The sequence below is a fragment of the Panulirus ornatus genome, chromosome 59, assembly GCF_036320965.1.
Source record: "Panulirus ornatus isolate Po-2019 chromosome 59, ASM3632096v1, whole genome shotgun sequence".
NCBI lineage: Eukaryota > Metazoa > Arthropoda > Malacostraca > Decapoda > Palinuridae > Panulirus > Panulirus ornatus.
The window spans coordinates 17988808-18009820 of NC_092282.1; the positions used below are offsets into that span (position 1 = coordinate 17988808).

The window sequence follows — 21013 nt, forward strand, 5'->3', positions numbered from 1 at the left end:
TATCCCCTTTACCTTTGTACAATGGCACTATGCATGCATTCCGCCAATCCTCAGGCACCTCACCATGCTTCATACATACATTAAATATCCCTACCAACCAGTCAACATAACAGTCACCCCTTTTCTGATAAATTCCACTGCAATACCATCCAAGCCCACTGCCTTGCCAGCTTTCATCTTCAGCAAAGCTTTTACTTCCTCTTCTCTGTTTACCAAACCATTCTCCCTAACCCTCTCACTTCGCACACCATCTCGACCAAAACATTCTATATCTGCCACTCTATCATCACACACATTCAACAAACCTTCAAAATACTCACTCCATCTCCTTCTCACATTACCACTACTTGTTATCACCTCCCCATTAGCCCCCTTTACCGATGTTCCCATTTGTTCTCCTGTCTTACGCACTTTATTTACCTCCTTCCAAAACATCTTTTTATTCTACCTAAAATTTAATGATATTCTCTCACCCCAACTCTCATTTGCCCTCTTTTTCACCTCTTGCACTTTTCTCTTGACCTCCTGCCTCTTTCTTTTATACATCTCCCAGTCATTTACACTGTCTTCCTGCAAAAATCATCCAAATGCTTCTCTCTTCTCTTTCACTAACAATCTTACTTCTTCATCCCACCACTCAGTACCCTTTCTAATCTGCTCACCTCCCACCTTTCTCATGCCACAATCATATTTTGCACAAGCCATCACTGCTTCCCTAAATACATCCCATTCCTCCTCCACTCACCTTACGACATTTGCTCTCACCTTTTTCCATTCTGCACTCAATCTCTCCTGGCACTTCTTCACACAAGTCTCCTTTCCAAGCTCACTTACTCTCACCACTCTCTTCACCCCAACATTCTCTCTTCTTTTCTGAAAACCTCTACAAATCTTCACCTTTGCCTCCACAAGATAATGATTGGACATCCCTCCAGTTGCCCTTCTCAGCACATAAACATCCAAAAGTCTATCTTTCACATGCCTATCTGGCCATCTCTTCTACTTACATATGTATACTTATGTGTATCTCTCTTTTTAAACCAGATATTCCCAATCACCAGTCTTTTTTCAGCACACAAATGTACAAACTCTTCACCATTTCTATTTGCATCACTGAACATCCCATGTACACCAATTTTACCCTCAACTGCCATATACTCCCTTTTGCATTCAAATCACCCATCACGATAACCTGGTCTCATGCATCAAAGCTGCTAACACACTCATTCAGCTGCTCCTAAAACACTTGCCTCTCATGATCTTTCTTCTCATGAGCAGGTGCATAGGCGCCAATAATCACCGATCTCTCTCCATCCACTTTCAGTTTTACCCGTATCAATCTAAAGTTTACTTTCTTATACTCACCACGTATTCCCACAAAGAAGTTGTTTTGGAAGGAATTAGATAAAGTGTGTTAGACAAGAGAACAAATGGGAACATCTGTGAAGGGGGCAAATGGGGAGGTAATAACAAGTAGCGGTAAAGTAAGAAGGGCATGGAGTGCATATTTTGAAGGTTTGTTGAATGTGTGAGATGATAGAGTGGCAGATATAGAGCGTTTTAGTCAAGGTGGTGTGCAAGTGTGCAAAGTGAGAGGGTCACGGAGAATGGTTTGGTAAACAGAGAAGAGCTAGTGAAAGTTTTGCGGAAGATGAAGGCTGGCAAGGCGGTGGATTTGGACGGTATTGCAGTGAAATTTATTATAAAAGGGGATTGCTGTATTGTTGACTGGTTGGTGAGGATATTTAGTATATGTATGGTGCATGATGAAGTGCCTGAGGATTTGCAGAATGCATGCATAGTGCCATTATACAAAGGCAAAGGAGATAAAGGTGAGTGCTAACATTACAGAGGTATAAGTTTGTTGAGTATTCCTGGAAAATTATATGGGAGAGTATTGATTGAGAGGGTGAAGGCATGTAAAGAGCATCAGATTGGTGATGAGCAGTGTGGTTTCAGAAGTGTAAGAGGATGTAGGGATCAGGTGTTTGCTTTGAAGAATGTATGCGAGAAATACTTAGAAAAACAAATGGATTTGTATGTGGCATTTATGGATCTGGAGAAGGCATATGATAGAGTTGATAGAGATGCTCTGTGGAAGGTATTAAGAGTATATGGTGAGGGAGGTAAGTTGCTAGAAACAGTGAAAATTTTTATCGAGGATGTAAGGCATGTGTATGAGTAGGAAGAGAGGAAAGTGATTGGTTCGCAGTGAATATAGGTTTATGGCAGGGGTGCGTGATGTTCCCATGGTTGTTTAATTTGTTTATGGATAGGGTTTTAAAGATGGTTTTCAGAGGGGCAAGTATGTAGTCTGTTGTGGATGAGAGGGCTTGGTAAGTGAGTCAGTTGTTTTCTTGCTAATGATACAGTGCTGGTGGCTGATTCGGGTGAGAAACTGCAGAAGCTGGTGACTGAGTTTGGTTAAGTGTGTGAAAGAAGAAAGCTGAATGTAAATGTGAATAAGAGCAGGGATATTAGGTTCAGTAGAGTTTAGGAACAAGTCAATTGGGAGGGAAGTTTGAATGGATAAAAACTGGAGGAAGTGAAGTGTTTTAGATACCTGGGAGTGGATTTGGCAGCAGATGGAACCATAGAAGTGGAAGTGAGTCACAGGGTGGGGGAGGGGGCAAAGGTTGTAGGATCGTTGAAGAATGTGTGGAAGGCGAGAACGTTTTCTTGGAGAACAAAAATTGGTGTGTTTGAAGGCGTAGTGGTTCCAACAGTGTTATATGGTTGCGAGGTATGGGATATAGATAGGTATTGTGCAGAGAGGGTGGATATCTTGGAAATGAAACGTTTGAGGACAATATGTGGTGTGTGGTGGTTTGATCGAGTAAGTAATGAAAGGGTAAGAGAGATGTGTGGTAATAAAAAGAGTGTGGTTGAGAGAGCAGAAGAATGTGTATTGAATTGGTTTGGTCACATGGAGAGAATGAGTGAGGAAAGATTGACAAAGAGGATGTATGTGTCAGAGGTGAAGGGAACGAGGAGAAGTGGAAGACCAAATTGGAGGTGGAAGGATGGAATGAAAAAGATATTGAGCGATCAGCGCCTGAACATACTGGAGGGTGGAAAGCGTGCATGGAATAGACTTAGTTGGAATGATGTGGTATTCCGAGGTCAACGTGCTGTCAATTGATTGAGCCAGAGCATGTGAAAGGTCTGGGGTAAACCATGGAAAGTTTTGTGGGGCCTGGATATGGAAAGGGAGCTGTGGTTTCAGTGCATTACACATGACAAGTAGAGACTGAGTGTAAACGAATGTGGCCTTTATTGCTTTTTCCTAGCGCTACCTTGTGTGCACGTGGGGGAAGGGGGTGCCATTTCATGTGTGGCTGAGTGGCGATGGGAATGGATGAAGGCAGCAAGTATGAATATGTACATCTGTATATATGTATATGTCTGTGTATGTATATGTATGTATACGTTGAAATGTATTGGTGTGTATATGTGCATGTGTGGGTGTGTATGTATATACATGTGTATGTGGGTGGGTTAGGCCATTCTTTTGTCTGTTTCCTTGCACATCCTCACTAATGTGGGAGACAGCGACAGTAATAAAAAAAATATAATGTGCGTGCATGGGTGTTTATGTATGGATATGTGTTTGTGGATTGGTTGGGCCATTCTCGTCTGTTTCTTTGCAAACTTTGGAGATGGCAGGTAAGTATAATAAAAATAAAGTAATAACGTATCTACTGGGAGATGTATTAGAGAAAGAGGTAGGAGGTCAAGAGAAAGGTGCAGGAGGTCAAAAAGAGGGCAAGTGAGATTGAGGTGAGAGAGTATCATTAGATTTTAGGGAAAATAAAAAGATGTTTTGGAAGGAAGTAAATAAAGTGCGAAAGACAGGAGAATAAATGGGAACATCGTTGATGGGGGCTAATGGAGAGGTAGTAACAAGTAGTGGTGAAGTGAGGAGATGGAGTGAGTATTTTGAAGGTTTGTTGAATGTGTTTGATGAGAGAGTGGTAGATATAGGGTGTTTTGGTCGAGATGGTATGCGAAGTGAGAGGGTCAGGGAGAATGGTTTGGTAAACAAAGAGGTAGTGAAAGCTTTGCAGAAGATGAAAGCTGTCAAGGCAGCAGGTTAGGATGGTACTGCAGTGGAATTTATTAGAAAAGGGGGTGACTGTTGTTGACTGGTTGGTGAGCATATTCAATGTATGTATGGTTCATGGTGAAGTGCCTGAGGATTGCTGGAATGCATGCATACTGCCACTGTACAAGTACAGGCAAAGGGGATAAAGGTGAGTATTCAAATGACAGAGGTATAAGTTTGTTGAGTATTCCTGGGAAAATATATGGGAGGGTATTGATTGAGAGGGTAAAGGCATGTACAAAGTGTCAGATTGGGAAAGAGCAATGTGGTTTCAGTAGTGGAAGAAGATGTGTGGATCAGGTGTTTGCTTTGAAGAATGTATGTGAGAAGTACTTAGGAAAACAGATGGATTTGCACATAGCATTTATGGATCTGGAGAATGCATCTGATAGGGTTTACCCCAGACGCTTCACATGCCCTGGTTTAATCCATTGACAGCACATCGACCCTGGTATACCACATTGTTCCAATTCACTCTATTCCTTGCTCGCCTTTCACCCTCCTGTATGTTCAGGCCCTGATCGCTCAAAATCTTTTTCACTCCATCCTTTAACCTCCAATTTGGTGTCCCACTTCTCATTCCAACCACCTCTGTCACATATATCCTATTTGTCAGTCTTTCTTTATTCCTTCTTCCCATGTGACCAAACCATTTCAATACATATATATACAGAAGAGAGTCGGAGCCAACACAAAATTGCATTTTTGGACAATACAGGAAACTGTTTACAGATTTTGCCAGCAACAAAGATATACTCTGTATATAAACCTTCACTAACGTTCATGATATAATTCTTTGTGTAATCAGTAAGAGAATATTCAGTGATGTTTCTCTTGGTCAAGCATTTACAGGTTATATTTGAATTAGCACTATTCCAATCAATACAATAGTCATAATGTCTGCCTGCCTCAACCTTGCATATCACTTGCAACTTTATATGAATAGTTTTTCTGGACACCTTGAATGCCTTAGATATACTCACACTTGCAGGCCATTTTCCAGACATTATGGGTTTTAAATCTTGTCTAGATACATGAAATAGATAGAAAGAGAGTGACTGAGAATTTATGGCAGTCACTACACAACTTGCCCAGAGAATATGTTGGTTCATTTTCTTCTATGTTTGAGGGATCTTTTTTATTTTTTGTTTTTCATCACTGTTGTATATTGTACAAGTTGTACCTGTCTTATCCGGTGCTCTGTGGTCCGGCACATTTTGAATCTGCCACCAGGGCAGTGCTGTAAGCAGTGCTAAGGTTCCAGAATCTGTTTACACTGCAGCCAAGCTAATTAACAGTCCTGTTAATTTCTTATATTCAGCTGTATTTAAGCCTTTCAGGATGTCTTCCAAGAGACCAAGAGGTGCAGATGGTGGTAATGCTAATATGCCTAAACATAAGTCATTATTTATGCTTGAAAAGGTGGAGTTACTGAAAAAATCAAATATAGGAATTTCTGTAAAGACTTTGCATGAGTACTATGAGAGCGGATCATCAACTGTGTATGAATTAGGTGTCAATATCTGTTTTCTAGCATTTCCTTTGGTTTGGCAATGGAAATGTCCCAAAGTTGACCGGTTAGAGAGGTACAACCTGTATTTACTTAATGAATGTATTTTTGATGTCTTGAATGTTATTCCATGTGTGGCGAGGTGGCGATGGGAATGAATAAAGGCAGACAGTGTGAATTGTGTGCATGTGTATATATATATATATGTGTCTGTGTGTGTATATATATGTGTACATTGAGATGTATGGGGGTGTATATTTGCATGTGTGGACGTGTATGTATATACATGTGTATGGGGGTGGGTTGGGCCATATTTTCATCTGTTTCCTTGCGCTACCTCACAAACGCACAAGACAGCGACAAAGCAAAATAAAAAAAAAGAAATTGTAATTCATCTTAGTAGACTCTCTTAAGAGGTTTCTCTATATTTGAGGTAATATACTAGAGATTATGTCATACTAAAGATTTTCAGACTTCAAAACCTACATATATGATTTTTATAGGATGAAGGCATGACAGAAGCAGAGATTCAAGAGACGCTGAGGGAGAAGGTGCGCACATTAGAAGCTTATATGGTTGAAATTGCACAGACAGTCATCAAAGATTCAGAGCAGAGCACTGGTGATGCAGACAGCAAAACTCCTTCAGCTTTTAGGTAAAAGATTTCTTCTTTCATACCTCTGCCATTTCTAGATTTTAGTGATGTAATATCTTAACATTTATAGCTTTTTTTTTTTCAGTATTGCTTATCTTTTTTCAGATATATGATAATTATTATAATCTTTGTTAAGAGGATGCTGCAGTAGTGGAAAATAGAAGTCATTAAGTACATCATTTTTATTTTTACAAAGCCAGAAGTTCTTGCAAAAATGTAAGATTTCTTAAATTTTTTTTAGTCATTTCGTATAGTAAACTGTGTGTAGATGATAAAGAAGTATTTGAAAACATGGATACAAGAGAAAGTGTTTAAAGAAAACTGGAAAAGGTACCCATACCAGGCTCAGATTTAAACATTCATATATCTTACATTTGAGTTTTGAGGCATTTGTTTAGTGCTCATGTTTTATTACTCATTTCATATATTTGTATGTATTGGTAAAGTTTGAATCACATCACTGTTATTCAATTAATGTGGCTTTATGTGCATGTGAAATATTCATTGATTTTTTTCTGTGATAGATAATGAATCATGAAATGCCTTATATCTGTCTGTAGCATGGGTAACATATGTCCTGTGGAATAGAAAATCAGACTTCTTGAAGCTAATAACCTTTTCAATCATTAGCTGTGATAAGCCTCCAGGTGTTCGGTTAACTGACTTAGGGATGCCAGGCTTGCTACAAGTTGGGGTAGGGAATTTCCATTAAAGTAGCTCACATAGATAAAAGTAACTGATTTGCTGGCTTTTAGATATTTTACTAATCTCTGGACATATGGATATTAACTCTAGTGAAACATGTAGTCTGAAAAAAATCTGACAGGTACCACTTAGGATAAGGCTTTCATGGGTCAGGTTTTGTTTGTGAGAAAAATCCTATTACTGGTTGATGGTGTCTGGCAGCATTGTTCACTCTTAGGAGTCAGATGACATGATTCATTGCTTCACTGGTAGTGTCATAACCAGTGGGGTTAGGTGCTGCTACAGCAGAACAGTCTCAGAATTTAGAAAAGTTTTGAATTTCAGTGCCTCAAGGGAATACTCTTTTTCTGGAGAATTCAAGTCTCACCCCCATCTTCTCATGGTGACCTTGTTATTACACCATTAGGGGTGGAACAGAAAGGGGAGGCATTGCCCAACCCTATCTTTAAATACAGTCAAACAATTGAGATGCACTCGAGTTTTAGTTTTATGTGCACTTTGAAAGCCCTGCTGCCGGGGTAAACACTGCACTGGAGTTCCCCTCTGCCAGTGGCCTCTCAAGGATGAGAGACAAAAGGCTGTCTACCAGGGTATGGAGGATGAAAGGAACTGGATACAAGTGCAAGGGCCTATAGCAAGATGGAAGGTAAATTGGGCAATAATAAGGCTGATGATAAGAAAAGCACATGGACTATATGGGATTATGGCTGAAATGCTTAATGTGGAGGAGAATGTATGATAAAGTGGATGCATTGGATATTAATTTAGTATGGAAACAGAAAGATATGCTTAAGGATTGTGTGAAAGGAAAATGTTCTAAGGATGTGTGAAGCATTTTAGGAGAATAAGTCTGTTAAGTATACCAGGAAAAATGTATGCAAGAGTGTTAATTGGTAAATTGATGGAAGTGATTGAATGCAGAATAAGTGAAGAGCAAGGGGATTTTAGGAAAGGTAGGGAATATGTGGATCAGATTTTTTTGGTGAAAATGACTAGAAAATATTTAGCAAAAGGTAGGAAACTGTATGCAGCTTATATGGATCTGGAGAAATAGTATGACAGAGTTGAATGGAATGCCTTATGGGGTGTGTTAAGGATATATTGAGAAGGGGAACAACTATTGGATGGTATGAAAGCTTTCTATAGAGTAGCAAATGCATGTGTAAGAGTGGATGGAGGGTTGAGTGAAAGTTTCATTATCTATGTGGGTGTGAGACAGGGCTGTATGATGTTACCCTGGGTTTTTAACATATATGTGGATAAAGTGATAAGAAAGGTGAAAGCAAAACTAGGGAAAGGGGATGGAGAGATCCAATGTGGTTGTAAGGTGTAATGGGTAGTGACAAGCCTGTTTGCGGATGATACTGTGTTGTTTGCTGAGAGTGAAGATGAGTTGCAGAAAGTTGCAAGTGTGTTTTTGATGTGTATAAGCATAGACGATTGAAGTTAAATGTGAATAAAAGTAAAGTAATGGTGCTTGAAAACATATAGAGCAAAAACATAGATTTTGCAAAACCCTTTAATGTGAAAGAAGAATGAATACTAAACTGTGTACAGACATAGGGGGAAAAAGGCTGAAAGTGGTGAGAAAATTTTAAGTATTTTGGAGCTGTCTTGGTGAGATGGGAGAAGAGTTAAGGTAGAGAGCAATACAGGGTAGAAGAGTCATTACATCCCTTAATAGAAAAAATGAAGGATAAAGGTGTCAGCATAGAAGTGAAGAAAGGTTTAAGGGATGGCATAGTCCTCCCAACCCTAACGTATGCAGCCAAAGCATAGACTTTGGAAATGAACAATTTGAGAGGAGCATATGGTGTGACAAGATGGAATGAAGAAAGAAATGAAGGTGTGTATGAGAGATGTAGTGTGGCAGGATTGCAAAGAGAATTAATTGTGGAGTGGGTGAAATGTAATACTTCAAAGTGAATTGAGCTTGTGGAAAGAATGCAATGCAGACTTGAAGAGGAGAGTGTATGATAATACAATTAAAGGGACTGATGTGAGAAAAAGACCACTTGTGACATGGAGAAATAGAGTGGAAGAGCGCTGAGGGGACAGAAATGGTGGAAGAATGCATGGAATGATATATGTAAGGGGGCACGTAAGGACAGGGATAATTAGGGACTCTTTTGCCATGGCCACCCCTTTGATGGGAGTTCCCAGAGGGAATGGGCATTAGAGATATAGATAGAGTTATGCTGTGGTATTGAGTTGTGGAATGTAACTCTTGCTGGCTGTATTTGTATTTTTACTATATCTTTTCCAAGTATTATTTTTTCTTTACCTATAACTAGCCAAGGGGCTGAAGAAGTTGTTCCATGAAGAAAAAGTCCATGTTCTTGCTTGGAAGCGAGAAAATGTCTGTAAATTATGCTAACATGGTTGAGTTCACCATCCAAGCACTTCCTTTTTGTTCTTTGTAAGATCATTCCTCCCCAAAAAGCTGGGTCTGGTCAACCCAGGACACCAGTAAGGCAACTGATTCTCTCAAGAAATATGAGGTGCTGAAAAATCAGTCCCTATCAGAATTGGGCAAAGTATCTCTCTGGTCTTCCTGGGTAGACTAGACTCAGCTTATTGGGGAGGATGACATTAGAAAAAAAAGGTGCTTTTAACGCTTGCTGCGTGGTGCCAGGTACCCGTTAACCACAAGGAATTCCAGAACAAAAAAAGATCAGAAACTATTTCTCTTATTTCTTCTGTGGCAGTGAATTGATTACTTATTACTGAGGACAAAAATGTTGTAAGGCATCACAAGTGGCTTGAAATCAGCCTTTCAATCTTGCCAGAACTTTGAGTGAGCTTTTGCATTTTTCTTGTTTCTGTTACACCACTACAGTAGTATTTGTTATTTATTTATTCATTATACTAATCGTGAAATTAGTGAAATTGGAAAAAAATGTAGCTTAGACATTGAAGCTTATTGATACAGTGGTTAAATTGATGAGAACTACTATTGACGTTTGTTTAAATAAATTATACATTTCCTTTTTCCATAGCCAGAGGTTGAACCATTATGTGACAATCATTTTTTCATTTCATTTCAAGCTAGAAGTTTCAGTTTTCTAAATTGTTTCTTACATTTTTCATATGTATATATATGTATGTGTGTGTGTGTGTATATGTTCGTATGTATGGGTATGTGTGTGTGTGTGTGTATATATATTTTTTTTTTTTTTTTTTTTTTTTTTTTTGCTTTGTCGCTGTCTCCCGCGTTTGCGAGGTAGCGCAAGGAAACAGACGAAAGAAATGGCCCAACCCACCCACATACACATGTATATACATACGTCCACACACGCAAATATACATACCTACACAGCTTTCCATGGTTTACCCCAGACGCTTCACATGCCCCGATTCAATCCACTGACAGCACGTCAACCCCGGTATACCACATCGCTCCAATTCACTCTAATCCTTGCCCTCCTTTCACCCTCCTGCATGTTCAGGCCCCGATCACACATATATATATATGTATATTATGTATATGTATATGTATACATATGTATATGTATATTATCCCTGGGGATAGGGGTGAAAGAATACTTCCCACGCATTCCTCGCGTGTCGTAGAAAGCGACTAGAGGGGACGGGAGCTGGGGGCCAGAAATCCTCCCCTCCTTATATTTTTTAACTTTCTAAAATGGGAAACAGAAGAAGGAGTCATGCGGGGAGTGCTCATCCTTCTCGAAGGCTCAGATTGGGGTGCCTAAATGTGTGTGGATGTAACCAAGATGTGAAAAAAGGAGAGATACGTAGTATGTTTGAGGAAAGGAACCTGGATGTTTTGGCTCTGAGTGAAACGATGCTCAAGGGTAAAGGAGAAGAGTGGTTTGGGAATGTCTTGGGAGTAAAGTCAGGGGTTAGTGAGAGGACAAGAGCAAGGGAAGGAGTAGCAGTACTCCTGAAACAGGAGTTGTGGGAGTATGTGATAGAATGTAAGAAAGTAAATTCTCGATTAATATGGGTAAACCTGAAAGTTGATGGAGAGAGATGGGTGATTATTGGTGCATATGCACCTGGGCATGAGAAGAAAGATCATGAGAGGCAAGTGTTTTGGGAGCAGCTTAATGAGTGTGTTAGTGGTTTTGATGCATGAGACCGGGTTATAGTGATGGGTGATTTGAATGCAAAGGTGAGTAATGTGGCAGTTGAGGGAATAATTGGTATACATGGGGTGTTCAGTGTTGTAAATGGAAATGGTGAAGAGCTTGTAGATTTATGTGCTGAAAAAGGACTGATGATTGGGAATACCTGGTTTAAAAAGCGAGATATACATAAGTATACTTATGTAAGTAGGAGAGATGGCCAGAGAGCGTTATTGGATTACGTGTTAATTGACAGGCGCGCGAAAGAGAGACTTTTGGATGTTAATGTGCTGAGAGGTGCAACTGGAGGGATGTCTGATCATTATCTTGTGGAGGCTAAGGTGAAGATTTGTATGGGTTTTCAGAAAAGAAGAGTGAATGTTGGGGTGAAGAGGGTGGTGAGAGTAAGTGAGCTTGGGAAGGAGACTTGTGTGAGGAAGTACCAGGAGAGACTGAGTACAGAATGGAAAAAGGTGAGAACAATGGAAGTAAGGGGAGTGGGGGAGGAATGGGATGTATTTAGGGAATCAGTGATGGATTGCGCAAAAGATGCTTGTGGCATGAGAAGAGTGGGAGGTGGGTTGATTAGAAAGGGTAGTGAGTGGTGGGATGAAGAAGTAAGAGTATTAGTGAAAGAGAAGAGAGAGGCATTTGGACGATTTTTGCAGGGAAAAACTGCAATTGAGTGGGAGATGTATAAAAGAAAGAGACAGGAGGTCAAGAGAAAGGTGCAAGAGGTGAAAAAAAGGGCAAATGAGAGTTGGGGTGAGAGAGTATCATTAAATTTTAGGGAGAATAAAAAGATGTTCTAGAAGGAGGTAAATAAAGTGCGTAAGACAAGGGAGCAAATGGGAACTTCAGTGAAGGGCGCAAATGGGGAGGTGATGACAAGTAGTGGTGATGTGAGAAGGAGATGGAGTGAGTATTTTGAAGGTTTGTTGAATGTGTTTGATGATAGAGTGGCAGATATAGGGTGTTTTGGTCGAGGTGGTGTGCAAAGTGAGAGGGTTAGGGAAAATGATTTGGTAAACAGAGAAGAGGTAGTAAAAGCTTTGCGAAAGATGAAAGCCGGCAAGGCAGCAGGTTTCGATGGTATTGCAGTGGAATTTATTAAAAAAGGGGGTGACTGTATTGTTGACTGGTTGGTAAGGTTATTTAATGTGTGTATGACTCATGGTGAGGTGCCTGAGGATTGGCGGAATGCGTGCATAGTGCCATTGTACAAAGGCAAAGGGGATAAGAGTGAGTGCTCAAATTACAGAGGTATAAGTTTGTTGAGTCAAAGAAGGAGTCACGCGGGGAGTGCTCATCCTCCTCGAAGGCTCAGAGTGGGGTGCCTAAATGTGTGTGGATGTAACCAAGATGTGAAAAAAGGAGAGATAGGTAGTATGTTTAAGGAAAGGAACCTGGATGTTTTGGCTCTGAGTGAAACGAAGCTCAAGGGTAAAGGGGAAGAGTGGTTTGGGAATGTCTGGGGAGTAAAGTCAGGGGTTAGTGAGAGGACAAGAGCAAGGGAAGGAGTAGCAATACTCCTGAAACAGGAGTTGTGGGAGTATGTGATAGAGTGTAAGAAAGTAAATTCTCGATTAATATGGGTAAAACTGAAAGTTGATGGAGAGAGGTGGGTGATTATTGGTGCATATGCACCTGGGCATGAGAAGAAAGATCAAGAGAGGCAAGTGTTTTGGGAGCAGCTGAATGAGTGTGTTAGTGGTTTTGATGCACGAGACCGGGTCATAGTGATGGGTGATTTGAATGCAAAGGTGAGTAATGTGGCAGTTGAGGGAATAATTGGTATACATGGGGTGTTCAGTGTTGTAAATGGAAATGGTGAAGAGCTTGTAGATTTATGTGCTGAAAAAGGACTGATGATTGGGAATACCTGGTTTAAAAAGCGAGATATACATAAGTATACTTATGTAAGTAGGAGAGATGGCCAGAGAGCGTTATTGGATTACGTGTTAATTGACAGGCGTGCGAAAGAGAGACTTTTGGATGTTAATGTGCTGAGAGGTGCAACTGGAGGGATGTCTGATCATTATCTTGTGGAGGCTAAGGTGAAGATTTGTATGGGTTTTCAGAAAAGAAGAGTGAATGTTGGGGTGAAGAGGGTGGTGAGAGTAAGTGAGCTTGAGAAGGAGACCTGTGTGAGGAAGTACCAGGAGAGACTGAGTACAGAATGGAAAAAGGTGAGAACAATGGAAGTAAGGGGAGTGGGGGAGGAATGGGATGTATTTAGGGAATCAGTGATGGATTGCGCAAAAGATGCTTGTGGCATAAGAAGAGTGGGAGGTGGGTTGATTAGAAAGGGTAGTGAGTGGTGGGATGAAGAAGTAAGAGTATTAGTGAAAGAGAAGAGAGAGGCATTTGGACGATTTTTGCAGGGAAAAAATGCAATTGAGTGGGAGATGTATAAAAGAAAGAGACAGGAGGTCAAGAGAAAGGTGCAAGAGGTGAAAAAAAGGGCAAATGAGAGTTGGGGTGAGAGAGTATCATTAAATTTTAGGGAGAATAAAAAGATGTTCTGGAAGGAGGTAAATAAAGTGCGTAAGACAAGGGAGCAAATGGGAACTTCGGTGAAGGGCGCAAGTGGGGAGGTGATAACAAGTAGTGGTGATGTGAGAAGGAGATGGAGTGAGTATTTTGAAGGTTTGTTGAATGTGTTTGATGATAGAGTGGCAGATATAGGGTGTTTTGGTCGAGGTGGTGTGCAAAGTGAGAGGGTTAGGGAAAATGATTTGGTAAACAGAGAAGAGGTAGTGAAAGCTTTGCGGAAGATGAAAGCCGGCAAGGCAGCGGGTTTGGATGGTATTGCAGTGGAATTTATTAAAAAAGGGGGTGACTGTATTGTTGACTGGTTGGTAAGGTTATTTAATGTATGTATGACTCATGGTGAGGTGCCTGAGGATTGGCGGAATGCGTGCATAGTGCCATTGTACAAAGGCAAAGGGGATAAGAGTGAGTGCTCAAATTACAGAGGTATAAGTTTGTTGAGTATTCCTGGTAAATTATATGGGAGGGTATTGATTGAGAGGGTGAAGGCATGTACAGAGCATCAGATTGGGGAAGAGCAGTGTGGTTTCAGAAGTGGTAGAGGATGTGTGGATCAGGTGTGTGCTTTGAAGAATGTATGTGAGAAATACTTAGAAAAGCAAATGGATTTGTATGTAGCATTTATGGATCTGGAGAAGGCATATGATAGAGTTGATAGAGATGCTCTGTGGAAGGTATTAAGAATATATGGTGTGGGAGGAAAGTTGTTAGAAGCAGTGAAAAGTTTTTATCGAGGATGTAAGGCATGTGTACGTGTAGGAAGAGAGGAAAGTGATTGGTTCTCAGTGAATGTAGGTTTGCGGCAGGGGTGTGTGATGTCTCCATGGTTGTTTAATTTGTTTATGGATGGAGTTGTTAGGGAGGTAAATGCAAGAGTTTTGGAAAGAGGGGCAAGTATGAAGTCTGTTGGGGATGAGAGAGCTTGGGAAGTGAGTCAGTTGTTGTTCGCTGATGATACAGCGCTGGTGGCTGATTCATGTGAGAAACTGCAGAAGCTGGTGACTGAGTTTGGTAAAGTGTGTGGAAGAAGAAAGTTAAGAGTAGATGTGAATAAGAGCAAGGTTATTAGGTACAGTAGGGTTGAGGGTCAAGTCAATTGGGAGGTGAGTTTGAATGGAGAAAAACTGGAGGAAGTGAAGTGTTTTAGATATCTGGGAGTGGATCTGGCAGTGGATGGAACCATGGAAGCGGAAGTGGATCATAGGGTGGGGGAGGGGGCGAAAATCCTGGGGGCCTTGAAGAATGTGTGGAAGTCGAGAACATTATCTCGGAAAGCAAAAATGGGTATGTTTGAAGGAATAGTGGTTCCAACAATGTTGTATGGTTGCGAGGCGTGGGCTATGGATAGAGTTGTGCGCAGGAGGATGGATGTGCTGGAAATGAGATGTTTGAGGACAATGTGTGGTGTGAGGTGGTTTGATCGAGTGAGTAACGTAAGGGTAAGAGAGATGTGTGGAAATAAAAAGAGCGTGGTTGAGAGAGCAGAAGAGGGTGTTTTGAAGTGGTTTGGGCACATGGAGAGGATGAGTGAGGAAAGATTGACCAAGAGGATATATGTGTCGGAGGTGGAGGGAACAAAGAGAAGAGGGAGACCAAATTGGAGGTGGAAAGATGGAGTGAAAAAGATTTTGTGTGATCGGGGCCTGAACATGCAGGAGGGTGAAAGGAGGGCAAGGAATAGAGTGAATTGGAGCGATGTGGTATACCGGGGTTGACGTGCTGTCAGTGGATTGAAGCAGGGTATGTGAAGCGTCTGGGGTAAACCATGGAAAGCTGTGTAGGTATGTATATTTGCGTGTGTGGACGTATGTATATACATGTGTATGGGGGGGGGTTGGGCCATTTCTTTCGTCTGTTTCCTTGCGCTACCTCGCAAACGCGGGAGACAGCGACAAAGTATAATAAAAAATATAATAAAAATAAGTTTGTTGAGTATTCCTGGTAAATTATATGGGAGGGTATTGATTGAGAGGGTGAAGGAATGTACAGAGCATCAGATTGGGGAAGAGCAGTGTGGTTTCAGAAGTGGTAGAGGATGTGTGGATCAGGTGTTTGCTTTGAAGAATGTATGTGAGAAATACTTAGAAAAGCAAATGGATTTGTATGTAGCATTTATGGATCTGGAGAAGGCATATGATAGAGTTGATAGAGATGCTCTGTGGAAGGTATTAAGAATATATGGTGTGGGAGGCAAGTTGTTAGAAGCAGTGAAAAGTTTTTATCGAGGATGTAAGGCATGTGTACGTGTAGGAAGAGAAGAAAGTGATTTGTTCTCAGTGAATGTAGGTTTGCGGCAGGGGTGTGTGATGTCTCCATGGTTGTTTAATTTGTTTATGGATGGGGTTGTTAGGGAGGTGAATGCAAGAGTTTTGGAAATAGGGGCAAGTATGAAGTCTGTTGGGGATGAGAGAGCTTGGGAAGTGAGTCAGTTGTTGTTCGCTGATGATACAGCGCTGGTGGCTGATTCATGTGAGAAACTGCAGAAGCTGGTGACTGAGTTTGGTAAAGTGTGTGAAAGAAGAAAGTTAAGAGTAAATGTGAATAAGAGCATGGTTATTAGGTACAGTAGGGTTGAGGGTCAAGTCAATTGGGAGGTGAGTTTGAATGGAGAAAAACTGGAGGAAGTGAAGTGTTTTAGATATCTGGGAGTGGATCTGGCAGCGGATGGAACCATGGAAGCGGAAGTGGATCATAGGGTGGGGGAGGGGGCGAAAATTCTGGGAGCCTTGAAGAATGTGTGGAAGTCGAGAACATTATCTCGGAAAGCAAAAATGGGTATGTTTGAAGGAATAGTGGTTCCAACAATGTTGTATGGTTGCGAGGCGTGGGCTATGGATAGAGTTTTGCGCAGGAGGATGGATGTGCTGGAAATGAGATGTTTGAGGACAATGTGTGGTGTGAGGTGGTTTGATCGAGTAAGTAACGTAAGGGTAAGAGAGATGTGTGGAAATAAAAAGAGCGTGGTTGAGAGAGCAGAAGAGGGTGTTTTGAAATGGTTTGGGCACATGGAGAGAATGAGTGAGGAAAGATTGACCAAAAGGATATATGTGTCGGAGGTGGAGGGAACGAGGAGAAGAGGGAGACCAAATTTTAGGTGGAAAGATGGAGTGAAAAAGATTTTGTGTGATCGGGGCCTGAACATGCAGGAGGGTGAAAGGAGGGCAAGGAATAGAGTGAATTGGAGCGGTGTGGTATACCGGGGTTGACGTGCTGTCAGTGGATTGAATCAAGGCATGTGAAGCGTCTGGGGTAAACCATGGAAAGCTGTGTAGGTATGTATATTTGCGTGTGTGGACGTATGTATATACATGTGTATGGGGGTGGGTTGGGCCATTTCTTTCATCTGTTTCCTTGCGCTACCTCACAAACGCGGGAGACGGCGACAAAGCAAAAAAAAAAAAAAAAAACTAATCGTCCTTGTCCCACATTAGTGAGGTAGCACAAGAAAACACGAGGAATGGCCAAACTCACCCATATACACATGTATATACATAAATGCCCGTACACACACATATACATACCTATACATTTCAATGTATATATACATTAAATTTTTTTTTTTTTTTTTGCTTTGTCGCTGTCTCCCGCATTTGCGAGGTAGTGCAAGGAAACAGACGAAAGAAATGGCCCAACCCACCCCCATACACATGTATATACATACGTCCACACACGCAAATATACATACCTACACAGCTTTCCATGGTTTACCCCAGACGCTTCACATGCCTTGATTCAATCCACCGACAGCACGTCAACCCCAGCACACCACACCGCTCCAATTCACTCTACTCCCCGCCCCCCCACCCCCCCGCACGCCCAGGCCCCGACCACACAAAACCCCCCTCACTCCATCTCCCCACCCCCAACCCGGTCCCCCCCCCCCTCCCCGCTCCCCCCACCTCCGAAACACACACTCTCCCGGTCAACCTCTCCTCACCCACCCTCTCCATGCGCCCGAACCACCCCAAAACACCCCCTTCCGCTCTCTCAACCACGCTCCCCCCACTTCCACACACCTCTCCCACCCCCACGCCACCCACTCGATCAAATCACCCCACACCACACACCGTCCCCAAACATCTCACCTCCAGCACATCCATCCTCCCGCGCACAACCCCATCCACAGCCCACGCCCCGCAACCACACAACACTGCTGGAACCACCATTCCCTCAAACACACCCACCCCCGCTTTCCGAGACAATGCTCTCGACCCCCACACACCCCCCAAGGCCCCCAGAACCCTCGCCCCCTCCCCCACCCCACGATCCACCCCCGCCTCCACAGTTCCACCCGCTGCCAGATCCACTCCCAGACACCCAAAACACCCCACCTCCTCCAGTCCCTCTCCACTCAAAACCACCTCCCAGCCGACTTGACCCTCAACCCCACTGCACCCAACAACCCCGCTCCCATTCACATCCACTCCCAACTCTCCCCCCTCACACACCCCACCAAACTCAGTCACCAGCCCCCGTAGCCTCCCACACGAATCAGCCACCAGCGCTGCACCACCAGCGAACAACTGACTCACCTCCCAAGCTCTCCCACCCCCAACAGACCCCACACCTGCCCCTCCCTCCAAAACTCCCGCACTCACCCCCCCAACAACCCCATCCACAAACAAACCAAACAACCACAGAGACACCTCACACCCCCGCCGCAAACCCACACCCACCGAGAACCAATCACCCCCCTCTCCCCCCACACGCACACATGCCCCACATCCTCGATAAAAACCCCTCACCGCCTCCAACAACTTGCCTCCCACACCATACATTCCCAACACCTTCCACAGAGCATCCCTATCAACTCCATCACACGCCCTCTCCAGATCCACAAATGCTACATACAAATCCACCCGCCCCTCCAAGCATTTCCCACATACACTCCCCAAAGCAAACACCCAATCCACACATCCTCCACCACCTCCGAAACCACACTGCTCCCCCCCAATCCGACGCTCTGCACATGCCCCCACCATCCCAATCAACACCCCCCCACACAACTTACCAGGAATACTCAACAAACCCACACCTCTGCAACTTGAGCACTCACCCCCATCCCCCCCGCCCCCGCACAATGGCACCATGCACGCATTCCGCCAATCCTATATATACATATATATATATATATATATATATATATATATATATATATATATATATATATATATATATATATATATATACACAAACATATACATATATACACATATATATATCCATACTTTCTGCCTTCATCCATTCCTTTTTCGACCCCGCCACACACGAAATAGCACCCCTCCTTCAGTGAGGCAGTGTCAGGAACAGACAAAAAAGACCACATTTGTTCACACTCAGTCTCTAGCTGTCATGTGTAATACACCAAAACCACAGCTCCCTTTCCACATCCAGGCCCCGCAGACCTTTCCATGGTTTACCCCAGACACTTCACATGCTTGGTTCAATCCATTGACAGCACGTCAACACCAGTATACCACATTGTTCCAATTCACTCTATTCCTTGCACACCTTTCACCCTCCTGTACGTTCAGACATTGTTCCAATTCATTCTATTCCTTGCACGCCTTTCACCCTCCTGTATGTTCAGATCATTCAAAATCTTTTTCACACCATCCTTTCAGCTCCCATTTGGTCTCCTGCTCTTCCTTATTCCCTCCACTTCTGACACATAGATCCTCTTTGTCAATTTTTCTCTCATTCTCTCCATGTGTCGAAACCATTTCTCTCAACCACACTCTTTTTATTACCCCACATCTCTCTTACCCTTTCGTTACTTACTTGATCAAACCACCTCACGCCACATATTTTCCTCAAACATTTAATTTCCAACACGTCCACCCTCCTCTGCACAACCTTATCTATAGCCCATGCTTCGCAACCATATAACATTGTTAGAACCGCTATTCCTTCAAACATACCCATTTTTGCTCTTCAAGATAACGTTCTCGCCTGCCACACATTCTTCAATGCTCCCAGGACCTTCGCTTCCTCCCCCACCCTGTGACTCACTTCTGCTTCCATGGTTCCATCTGCTGGTGAGTCCACTCCCTTATATCTAAAACAATTCACTTCCTCCAGTTTTTCTCCAAACTTAACTCCCAATTAAATTGTCCCTCAACCCCACTGAACCTAATAACCTTGCTCTTATTCACATTTACTCTCAACTTTCTTCTTTCATACACTTTACCAAACTCAGTCACCAACATCTGCAGTTTCTTACCCGAATCAGCCACCAGCGCTGTATCATCAGCAAATAACAACCGACTCACTTCCCAAGCCCTCTCATCCACAATAGACTGCACACTTGCTCCTCTCTCCAAAATTCTTGCATTCTCCTCCTTAACCACCCCATCCATAAACAAGTTAAACAACCATTGAGACATCACACACCCCTGCCTCAAATCAACATTCACTGAGAACCAATCACTTTTCTCTCTTCCTACTCGTTTACATGCCTTACATCCTTGGTAAAAACTTTTCACTGTTCTAGCAACTTACCTCCCTCACCATATACTCCTAAAACCTCCCACAAAGCATCTCTATCCACCCTGTCATATCCCTTCTCCTGATCCATAAATGCTGCATACAAATCCATCTGTTTTTCTAAGTATTTCTCATACATTCTTCAAAGCAAACATCTGATCCACACATCCTCTACCACTTTTGAAACCACACTGCTCTTCCCCAGTCTGATGCTCTGTACATGCCTTTACCCTCTTAATCAATACCCTCCCATATAATTTCCCAGGAATACTCATTAAACTTATACCTCTGTAATTTGAGTACTCATCTTTATCCCCTTTCCCTTTGTACAATGGCACTATGCATGCATTCTGCCAATCCTCAGGCACTTCACCATGATCCATACATACAGTGAATATCCTTACCAACCAATCAACAACACAGTCACCTCCTTTTTTTAATAAATTCTACTGCAATACCATCCAAACCTACCGCCTTGCTGGTTTTCATCTTCTGCAAAGCTTTCACTACCTCTTCTCTGTTCACCAAAGCATTTGTATTAATACATATTATTATGTTACAGATATCACTTTATATTCATATCTGTATTGCAAGAAAAAGCCATTAGATCTCATGCACTTCCTGTTGCTGGTATGGTGGAGCAAAGTTGTTTTCCTTTTATCATCTTTATGGTGATTAAGCCACAAAGTCCTGAAGTTTCTTTCGTTTGGGAATGTGTCAGTATAAGGAGGTTAGCCCCAGCCTGATATGGATGAATATGAAAGTGGATTATAAAAGATGTGTGACTATTAGTGATTATGCATCTGGAAGCAAAAGGAGGAAGGAAGAGAGGCAAGGGTTTTTAGGAGGAATGTCGGTAGGTTTGATGTAAGGGATTGGATATAATTCATGGGTAATTTGAATGTAAAAGT

At 42.3% G+C, this 21013-nt stretch overlaps 1 protein-coding gene across 1 annotated transcript in view; it reads left to right on the forward strand.

Annotated features, from left to right (window-relative positions):
- The window catches only part of LOC139767160 (uncharacterized), a 1522454-nt gene that overhangs the window by 502089 nt on the left and 999352 nt on the right, over positions 1-21013 (forward strand). Inside the window, 1 exon segment of the mRNA XM_071696189.1 lies at positions 6119-6270. Within this exon segment, the coding sequence (XP_071552290.1) occupies positions 6119-6270 (152 nt within the window).